Raw genomic sequence first — 11,054 nt, 5'->3', positions numbered from 1 at the left:
AACAATTACTGATAAAATTGGGCCCAAGAAGACCTTTGTGCAGATCTCAAAGGTCAATTTCTAGGTTTTTCCAAAGATAGTTGATTTCATTATCAAAAATGAGCTCCTGCATGTTTTTAATAGCACCGGGCCCTAGTTATAATTATAGTTGTCTCTAATATCAGCCGATGCTGCATTTATCAAAAAAAGGAGCCTCTAAGAACAGATTTTAACACAATTAAAGAGGTAGCTTAAAACTTGGTTAAATGTATTGTCGGCTAAAAAGACACTGCACAATGTAGCACCGCACTCTCTTGCTCTCAATTTCATTTTCTCAAGACAAACTGCTGTCATGCACGCTTCCTAGTATAGAACCAATAGTATTGCAAGCAGAAGGTCACATGTTGGACTGCTGCTCTGCGTTTGTGTCTGACTTGAACAGAGAACAGAGGGTGAGTTTCCAAAACGAGTTTTTCTAGGCGTGTAACGCTAGTTGATTTTTGCAATGTATAAGTGTACAAATTCCACAGTGGAGGTCGTCACAGTTTGTTTAGCTACAACCTGCCTTTTTTCCGTGCTGCGGTTATTAAGTGTAGAGTTGGTGAGTGCGTTAAAAGAACCGTGTTATGCAACGATCTGAATCAAAGAAACAGGCAAAGTATCATTCAGAATAACTCTGATCGTGCAGACTTTTTGTGCTGAAGAAAGGCAATACCATTTTCTTTGGACAAAGTAGCTCAATGCAACACCAAAACAGTCAAGTCCCCATGAAAAACATTAGGTCTACTTTTACTATTGATCGTCTTCCTTATTCTGAACTGTACGGTTAGCAATGGCTAACGTTAACGTTACAATACAGTTGGAAAGGTGCTCTAAGAAAAAAAAAGACGTTCCTTAGCGGAACTTGCCTGAGAATCATCACGTTTTAAGTTTACTTCAGTATTAAACTAATCCAGTAATAGTTGTCTGACTATTTATGGGTCCATTGTAAATAGAAACTTGTAATGGCTATTTCGGCATACTATTTATGGTGCCAATTTGTCCAAATGGGTTATTTATTAGCCTATGTCTGAGGGGGTGTGGCCACATTGCTGAAAACACCTGTGCCACTCATGGATGACGACTTACTTACATCTGCACTCTTTCAAACGGCCTTGGTGAAGTACAGCAGGCATGAAAAGTACATCGGGATTTCAAAAATAGAACCTACAAAGTCTATTTGCTTTTGAATTTGTTTTTAATAAAACAAAAAGATTTGTACCATAATGTATTAAATTGGTATAAAAAAAATAAAAGTATTGTTCAGGAATTCACGGTATCGGTACCGGTATCCGTATTGAAAGATTTTGAACGAAACCCAACACTAACAGTGATTACCCTTAATAAATAAATAAAATAAATCTGATACTACACCTTGTAATCTCTGCTATAGGTTTTTAGTACTTAGATCCAGTATTTGGATCAATACGTGTTTTGTGAACATCTTTCATTCATTACTACAAACTCACAGCTGAAATATTCTTTCATGAACACATTTGTAAATATCTAATGAATGCTCTACAGGAGATTGTTTTTATTACAATAAAGAGAGCCTTTATCGTAAAAAAATGAACCTGTTGTTAGGCATGCACCGACTCCAGATTTTTGGGGTTCGGCCGAATACCGATTCCACTGGTTAAGATTCTGCCAAATCCGAAACCGAATACCGAACCCTGCTCCTATCCTCAGTCCATTAACACAGTAAACACATTAATGAAGTAAACAACGTTGCTCAACTCGTATTCTTTTGGATGTTTTATACGCAAATGTTTTAACAGCAGCGATGTTGTGTGTTTAGGGTCCTTGCCACCACGAGACAAATCGGCATTGCAAATTGAACATGTAGCTCGACTTGAATCGACTTCTTTTGACTGAAAAGTACTGACAAACAACACTTTTTCTGCTCACAAGTTCCATTTTCACTTTCTCACAGCCCACTGCATTGAATGGTCCACCTACGTTAACACCTTCCCGTAATCAACGGTGGCGTCATTACGTCGACCAGCGTAGCGCGTGTAGTGCAAGCGTAGGGTTCGGTTCGGTGGAAAAAAATTCTAAGGTTCGGCAGAAACCAAACCCCGTCAAAAAGCCCAATATTCGTCCGACTCCTGGATTCGGTGCATCCCTGCCTGTTGTTCTCGTGCATTGTGCAATATTTTCTGTTTGTTTGTTTTGATCACAGCAGCAGTGAAAGGTGCACTATGGGTCGCCTCAATGGGAAAGTGATTGTGTTGTCAGCTGCCGCTCAGGGGATTGGACGTGCTGCAGCAATAGTAATGAGCTATAAGAACTTCTCATAGTTCCAATCAAATCACAGAGGGAATTGTTTATTGAATAGCTTGCTATAGCAGTGTATATTTTGACTTTACGTATTTCAACCAGTTTTTGTGTAATGCGAATGGAAGATTTCATCCTGTTGTACGTTATATCTTGTTACAGTCCTTTTGAAAAGGTACAAATGTAGCACTGCAAAAATAATGGTTATCCAAAACATCTTTTCTTCCAAATTATTGTTCTGCAGAAACACACACTATGTGCATACGTTTAGTAGCCTGCTTGACTTCTACTTTTTATACGAAACAGTGGAAAAAGCTAAATTCCACAAAAAATCTATAAGCTGCTGTAAAAAGATTTTTATCAATAGGCTAGATTGTGTTATAGAAACAACCATTTTCGCCTTACATGAAGATTATAGACTTTCTGTTGTATATATGTTGACAATATGCTATCACTCCACATGCATGTGCTGTAAATAACTGCTGTGATAGTGGATCTTGAGAGGATGCATACACAGGCTCATGGCAATCCTCATGCACAATCCTCTGATGATATTCTAGCAAAACGCAAATCTCATGCACACATATCCTTCTCAAGATTGGGCCATCATCAAATTCATTCCCTTCAAGTGATCTCTTTAAAACCGTGCCTTGTATCGCAGGGATTTGTGTTTTGTGTAGCGTCGAGGAATTCAAATAAAGATAGGTCTAGATAGGACTTTAAAAGGTGTATTTTGCAGATGTTGTTTGCTCCATGGTTAATGACAGTGGTGTAGTCTACGTGATACGCAGGTATACACAGTATACCCACTAAGAAAGCTCCAGGATTTCCATATACTCACTTAAAAATGCAGAATGACATGAAACAACATACTTTCCATTATATTTTTGATATATTTGGAATTGTTATGTGTTTTCTTTCGATAAAGGTATTTCCACCGTAAATTGGTGCATTGAAGTGTATCAGAATGCAGGAAATTAAGTCTTTTGATGTGTCCATTCTGGTCCATTTATCTAGTACAGTATACCCGGTAAAATATATTAGACTACACCACTGGTTAATGATGCAGTCACTCACGTGGAATGGATTTAAAGTGAGGGTTGAAAGATTAAGGTTAGAGATTCTATCATTCAATGTCTATAAAAGTGAGATGTTGGTGTCAGCCCTGTGACATTAATTATTGCCTGAAGTCAGAGCGACTGTGAATTCGGGTGGCAATTCAGATTCGATAAGAAGTAGAAAAACGGGCCTGCATCTTAATGATCCCAGCTTTTAGTTTTTTCATAGTGAAAAGCTTATTTAACAAAACAGCCATAGCCATTTTAGTTAATTTATATTTGTGTGAATCACAGGATCATTCCAAAATACTTAGAACTTGTTCTACAATACTGGGCTACAAGTTTTACACCATGACATATGCAGACATTGACTCAAGTTTTTAAACTTTGTAGGCATTTGCAAAGGAGGGCGCTCTAGTCACAGCAACGGACATCAATGGAGAGAAGCTGAAAGAGCTGGACGGCATTCCTGGTAAGATTTATTTGTGCTGGTCTGGCTGCCATCTGCTGGGTAACCAGTGTGATGCAGCCAGGATGGCCAAGGCATGCGTTGCACCTTTTTTTCAATTTTTTCACAACTTGATCTTGCATGAACCTATGTAACTTGGTAGCTTTTAACAAGATGAATTTTTTACATTTCCATAACTTTTAGTCTTGTTTGTCAACCATTTTTTAGGGCTGCAACCAATGATTATTTTCATTGTCAAATAATCTGCCTATTTTCTTTACTTTTACTATTATATAAAGATATAATAATATTATATTTTAGAAGCTGGAACCAGAGGATTATTGGCATTTTTGCTCAAGAAAAAAAATTGAATTGATTAATAATAATAGTTCATTTAATTTTCTCGTTTCAGCTCTAATGTTTTTTTTATCCAAGTTAATTTTTCAGCAGAAATGACCTACAAGTAGTTTTCTTAGACAGCATCACAAAGATGATAGATGACATGTTTTTAATGCATGGGCTATACTGTGTTGCTTTTCCTTACAGTTTAGTTATACTGTATGAGTGAATTCCTGCTCACTGGTCTTCCCAATACATTTATACTTTCCTAATAGTCAGTATACGTACAGTAGACTCATCACTACAAAACCATGCTCTCCCCATCATATCATAACCTGTATATCATATAGCACCCCTTCTCTTCTCTGATTCTCTTCATAGTCGTCAGGTTCATCTACCAACCCTTATTGAACTGGCTCAGATTTGCCTTGCACCAGCTCTTAATTATGCTGTTATAGTTTTAGACTGCCGGGGGACTTCCTTTTGACACACTGAGCTCCTCTCTCATCTCTTTCCATCTGTGTGTATCCATGTCCCAGAAATGCTTGTTACTAACTTAGCTCTGGGGAGCTTATTGGAGAGTCTTTATGTTTTTTCGCCCAGCAGTTTACCTTTGATTAGGGTGGCACCTAAATCATGGTTGCAGCTGTCGCTGTGGTCCTGCTCCGCTCCCTGCTATGCCCTGCTACACCCTGCTACGCCCTGCAATGCCCTGCTACACCCTGCAATGCCCTGCTATCCCTGCTATGCTCTGCACTGCCCTGCTATGCCCTGCTATGTCCTGCTACGCCCTGCTATGCCCTGCCATCTCCTGCTACGCCCTGCTATGTCCTGCTCTGCCCTGCTATGCCTTGCTACGTCCTGCTATGCCCTGCAGTGCCCTGCTATGCCCTGCTATACCCTGTAATGCCCTGCTATGCCATGAACTACTACAACTACTATTTCTAGTCATAGTTCCATTATCTTTATTGTGACTATTATTGCTACTGTTCATCACACCCCCAACCAGAAGTCAACAGCTGTAAGGCAAGGCAAGACAGCTTTATTTGTATAGCACATTTCAGCAACAAGGCAATTCAAAGTGCTTTACATAAAACATTAACAATTTCAATGCATTAAAAGACAAAAAATAAAATGTAAAGAGCAATTAGAAAACAATTTAAAACAATTTAAAATCATTAAAAGACAAAATAAAATAAAATTTACAGTGCAGTATAAGAATTTTAAAGAAAGAGAAAAAAATAGGTTATTTAAAGAAAAGCAACATTAAAAAGATAGGTCTTCAGCCTGGATTTAAAAGAACTGAGAGTTGCAGCGGACCTGCAGTTTTCTGGGAGTTTGTTCCAGATATGTGGAGCATAAAAACTGAATGCTTCTTCCCCCTGTTTAGTTCTGACTCTAGGAACAACAAGTAGACCTGTCCCAGACGACCTGAGAGGTCTGGGTGGCTCATAGTGTAGTAGCAGATCAGAAATGTATTTTGGCCCTAAACCGTTTAGTGATTTATAAACTAGCAAAAGTATTTTGAAATCAATTCTTTGAGGCACTGGAAGCCAGTGTAGAGACTTCAGAACTGGAGTGATGTGACTCGGGCAGCAGCGTTCTGAATCAGCTGCAGCTGTCTGATTGATTTTTTAGGGAGACCTGTAAAGAACCCGCTACAGTAGTCAAGTCTACTGAAGATAAAAGCATGGACAAGTTTTTCCAAATCCTGCTGAGACATAAGTCCTTTAACCCTTGATATATTTTTAAGGTGATAATAGGCTGATTTTGTAATTGTCTTAATGTGGCTTTTAAAATTCAGGTCTGAGTCCATGACTACACCAAGATTTCTGGGTTTGTCTGTTGTTTTTAACATTGTCGTTTGAAGCTGAGTGCTGACCTCAGCTGTAGAGCTCTTGACTGGCCAGCAGGAAATGATAGAGGTTGTCCAGCAGCCAGGTGTGAACGTGTTTGTAATTATGCAGATTTGAGGCAGTCTTGTCAGAAAAGAAGGTGATTTTGTCTATAGACTTCACTTGCTTTGTTTATTTAGGGCACTGACTGCCTCCTCTTCAGCTAGTATCTCATGCAATAATATGTTAAATACCAAAGACAAAATTCTAAATCAGAGCAAGTGTCATTAAAATAATTGGGATTTTGTCTCCACAATCAAAGCTCTTTTTCTCTTCACCAACAGGGATAAAGACCAAGATGGTGGATGTAACTAAGAAAGACCAAGTCGAAGCCCTGGCCAAGGAGCACGACCACGTAGATGTGCTGTTGAATGTTGCTGGGTATGTTTTCCCTCTTTCCTGTATGTTGTCCTGATTTACCAGAGCAGTAATACTGATTAACACGACGTGGAGCATTGACTCATCAATTAGACAAACTGTTGCACTGGGTGACATGTTCCTTCATTGCCCATTAAAATGGGCAATGTGGTTTATTTGAGTTGATCCCACATGCACCATCGTGCTGCTGAAAATATTCATTAGCACTCCAAATCCACGGCTGAAAAAAGTCCACAACAAATACACTATCTACGTCTTTGACATACTTGCTAAAAACTACAGTGCCCAGATGTTTTATATAATTCCCTAATTATATAATAAAGCCAAAAAAAACGACATTTATATACGGCACCAGTTTTTAAAGATTTACATTTTCAGTAGGGGAAGTCAGAAAGTATTGAGAGACAGACACATTTTTGGTTTTGTCTTTTCAAGGGGATTTGTTGATGATAAATATATAGAATAGCCCCTTTCTTAAACCTACATTGTGTAATTTCTTTAGTTGATTCTTAGCAAAAAAAACTTTTGTTCTTTCACAAATATGTGCTCATTCATGTGTAATTACTTCCACTGACTAATCAAAGTATTCTTGTAAGCGTAGAATCTGCCATTTAGAATCATTCAGAATACATACAAGCAAGTTGCTGGAATGCAGCCGGCATGTTGCGCCTCCATCTTTAAAATACATTAGCCAAAGAGGGACATACCTCCGCCTTTCGCCCTTTTACACTCAGTGGCACTCCACACCATGACGAATGCCAGGGGAAGATTACTCACCAGTGAAGTGAAAAAGAGAATTAAAACGACAACGCGACAGGCAAAGCAACAAGACCAAAGTTAATATTGGAGTGGCTAGAACAGCTGCGTGTAAACGATGGAGATACTAAGAGCTAATTTCGGGTTCGGCCACCGTAGCAGTTAAAACGCGATCGGAATGGGAAAGGCTAGAAAGTAATATTGAGTTGGTCATACACAATTTCACCGCTAGATGGGAGAAATTCTTACACAATGTAGCTTTAACAAAGTGCCAAAACAAAGTTTTGTCCATGAAGTCATAATTAAATTGTTAAGAATCAAAAGTAGGGAAAGTGTAAATTTAATCCAGCATAGAATAGAATTGAATACACTTTATTGTCCCCGAGGGGAAATTTGTCTTGGACACAGTGCCACATCCGTTGCTTCACAACACAAACAATATGTAACATAAAAACAGCATGGCAGGATATTGATCTTTATAGCCATTGGTTTTTGCCAAACAACACCAAGTATGGGTGAGTCGGCCCTGAAGAGCCACATGAAGTCAGCATAACACCAGGCAGTCCTTGCTGTGCTACAGCCTCTGCCTCAGTTTGAGATTTCTTCAGGCCTCAACCGATACGAACCTGTATGTAATAATTGAGCCTCAAACAGTGAAAAGTTCAAATTGGTGAATTGAATATGTACATGACTAACTATACACTGGCCAGCCTTATCTTTTGGCATGCATACTGTGTGCATAGTGATTCTACATGTTTTGCTGTCTCCACCTGCTTATCTAAAATTAAATCCCTATACCTGAAGATTTAACCTCTACTTGACCTATTTTAAATCTCCTTAACTAAGGTCTCTAAATTGACACCTTCTAAGGCTCAATAAAATGTTGAGGGGGTTAACACAGCATTTTGACCAGCATTTATTTTCTATTTAATAATTTATATGTCATATCGATCTCTAATGCTCTTCTGTTTTGATTCGGATTGACATTATGAGGTATTTTACTTCTTAGCTGAAGCTATATGTATTGATGATTACATGTAATAACCTTTGTAATACCGTGAGATCTGAGTTTACATGTCTACTGCATGCAGGTTTGTGCACCACGGCTCCATCTTGGACTGCGAAGAGGCCGACTGGGACTTCACCATGAACGTGAACGTCCGGAGCATGTACCTCATGAGCAAGGCTTTCCTACCTAAGGTGACCTTTGCCCACTTTACCAAATGCTTAACACTGTTCATCCTGTTGTTGAGAGAATGAAATAGGTGCTCTTGTAAATTGAGTGACATATGCTTTTCTTTTGTTCTCATCCTTTGTCCACTGGGATTAGCTGTATTACTCTAAGCCTGTGACATGATGGCCAGTGACTGCCCATTCACTAATCCAGCTTTAGTACCAAACTAACCAAACTATCTCAAAGGGAAATGTATTGCTTGGATCATAGCACAATTCTCATTTATTTGGTACATAAAAATAAATACAGTTGCATAATTTTACTCTTCATTTTACCAGTTATGTTCTGTTTAAATGCCACCTTCCTAAATTATTTTGTCATTCTAGATGTTGGCAAAGAAGTCAGGAAACATTATTAACATGGCATCTGTTGCATCAAGCATAAAAGGTACTTACACTTTCACAGATATATTTCAATGTAGATGATTGTAGAACAAATATGCCAAATTAAAGGGACATGAAGTCGTTGAAGTATGACCATGTTCATTGTAATCCTCTTAGCTCAGATAATTGCTCTGCGTGTGAGTGACATATGCGTTTCCTCAACACAGGTGTTGTGAACCGGTGTGTCTATAGTACCTCCAAGGCTGCAGTCATTGGGCTCACCAAATCTATAGCGGCTGATTTCATTGATCAAGGCATTCGCTGTAATTGTGTTTGTCCTGGTAAGTTTAGAACACCCTACAAAATAAAAGCATGTGTCCTTTTATTTTTCCTCGAGTATTGCTTGAGGTTACTAGCATTTTAATTGATCACAATGTACTGTAGACATCCCTGAAAACAAATTAAACAAAATTTCAGTTTGTCCCTTCAAAGCCAGTCTAAATAACTGCTGTGCAAACTCATTTGTAAACTAAATCCAATTACTGTATACCTATTTGGTCATCAAAGTCATACAATTAGTCAAAGGGTATCTACGTATATGAATTTAATAGTGTTAGAATAGAAAGTTAAGGTTTTTATTTTATATTTGCTCAGGTACTGTTGATACTCCATCACTAAGGGGTAGGATCCAGGCCCAACCTGACCCAGAACAGGTATGGTAGACTCTGATTTTCTCCAATCTTAATCTGGCAGTAATGCCTGCATTTAACAGGTACATCTTATCTTGTTTTCCACAAGAAGATATTCTGGGTATTGGAGATAATGAATGCTACAACTGTAACTCCTCTCTCTCTCTTTCTGTAACTTCTCAGGCTTATAAGGATTTCATGGCAAGACAGAAAACTGGCAGAATGTGCACAGCTGAAGAGGTAGCATACCTGTGCGTGTACCTGGCCTCAGATGAGGTGAGTGCTTGCAGATAATGAACTTTAGTCATACATATGTTATGTGGTACACTGCATCGACAGTCAGGCAGAGTTTGCATGGCCGTAGCTACACAGAGGTACATTTACTATGTATTCTAATCTATATATTTGAGGGGCTTTGCAACCTAGTGAGAGTTGACACAGACCAATAAAACTGTGTTAAAATAAATAAATAAAGGATTCACCAGAATTATATTCCTGGCAATGGGAAGAATGCATTGAAACTAAATCTAAATGCTTCAGATCCTCATGGTGGGAAATAACATTTACAGACAATATAATTGAAAATGTTTTTATTTTCACAATTTCAAGTAATCAAAAGATTTTCCAGACTTTATTTTTGGTGTCTGATAAAAAATATTTTTTAAAGGTCCAATGTGTAGGAATTTCTTCCATCTAGCGTTGAGATCGTATATCGCAATCAACTCTCTCGCACCAGGCAGTTCAAAGTACGTATAACAGCTATGGTAGCCTTCACGCTTCAAAAAAACGGTCTCTTGCTCTTTTCAATATGCTTTTTCTTTTTCTGGGCGAAGAAGAAGACTCCTGTTCTTGAAATTTGGATTTTGAATACATGTGGTCCTCCCTGTTTCCTTCTTCAAACTTGCCGGGGCCGGGAAGCTACAATACCCATTAGCAGCATTAGCAGCACCTGTGAGGTTATCATGTGACAGCAAAAACCAGAAAGGCGGAGCAGTATGTCCTGTATGTCTCTTACCGGCTAACGTATTTCAAGATGGCGCATGAATATGGAGTGTCTACCCCAGTTCATGCGAATGCAAACATAAAATTTCAAGCCAAAAGGAATACTTGGAATTGATGGTGGAGGTAAATATTCATGAAAAGAACAATTTTTTGAACAGGCAATACAGATTTTGATAATGAACAACTAAACATGTTACACACTGGACCTTTAAAGACGAGAGCTAGTTGCTTAACCCCAAAGTAAACTTTAAATATCTCAGTTATAAAGTTGTTTTTGATTTGTTTGTAGTAGTGACATTATTTCCCAGTGATCTGATGGTTCTTGGCTCCTTCGCAGTCTGCCTATGTGACTGGGACAGAGCAAATCATCGATGGAGGATGGAGACTCTGAGGAAACTGCTCATTATGACTATTTGAAGCCCAAATAAATCACACTTGCTTATTCTTTTGATCTGCGTATTATTGTTTACTGATTTTGTGGGAGACATGCCCATTTTCTAACTTGAATCTATGCTGCAAATGTGTGCAATGTCAAAATATGAATATGTTGACTGGCATTGTAATAAATGGACTTTATCACAACTACAGTGTATTATCACCTTATTATAAATCCATCAATTGTTAAATATTTTACAAA

General features: G+C 38.4%; 1 protein-coding gene across 2 annotated transcripts; it reads left to right on the top strand.

The window, feature by feature from the left end:
• Window positions 1-319: 319 nt before the first annotated feature.
• bdh2 (3-hydroxybutyrate dehydrogenase, type 2) lies at window positions 320-11,002 on the top strand. Of its 2 annotated transcripts, none has more exons than XM_039801737.1 (10): window positions 320-431; window positions 2,201-2,291; window positions 3,747-3,825; window positions 6,320-6,416; window positions 8,261-8,369; window positions 8,730-8,790; window positions 8,954-9,067; window positions 9,381-9,439; window positions 9,599-9,691; window positions 10,755-11,002. In XM_039801737.1, exons 2-10 carry the CDS (start codon window positions 2,220-2,222, stop codon window positions 10,806-10,808), a joined length of 738 nt encoding a protein of 245 aa, XP_039657671.1. In that variant the 5' UTR covers window positions 320-431; window positions 2,201-2,219; the 3' UTR covers window positions 10,809-11,002. The 2 variants fall into 2 exon arrangements, with proteins under 2 accessions (XP_039657671.1, XP_039657678.1); XM_039801744.1 differs by having other exon boundaries at window positions 327-431; window positions 2,204-2,291.
• The last annotated feature ends 52 nt before the right edge of the window (window positions 11,003-11,054 follow it).

This window comes from Perca fluviatilis, chromosome 1 (genome assembly GCF_010015445.1).
Source record: "Perca fluviatilis chromosome 1, GENO_Pfluv_1.0, whole genome shotgun sequence".
In the NCBI taxonomy this organism is placed as follows: Eukaryota; Metazoa; Chordata; class Actinopteri; order Perciformes; family Percidae; genus Perca; species Perca fluviatilis.
Note: the sequence above shows the minus strand (reverse complement) of the source record. Positions and strands in the feature narration are given on the sequence as shown.

Bases quoted from the DNA above. Each gene is read 5' to 3' on its own strand.
- bdh2 (XM_039801737.1), top strand. From the start codon at position 2,220: ATGGGTCGCCTCAATGGGAAAGTGATTGTGTTGTCAGCTGCCGCTCAG. The intron at 6,417-8,260 runs GTATGTTTTCCC...TACTGCATGCAG, and splicing joins GTGCTGTTGAATGTTGCTGG to GTTTGTGCACCACGGCTCCA. The intron at 9,692-10,754 runs GTGAGTGCTTGC...GCTCCTTCGCAG, and splicing joins TGTACCTGGCCTCAGATGAG to TCTGCCTATGTGACTGGGAC.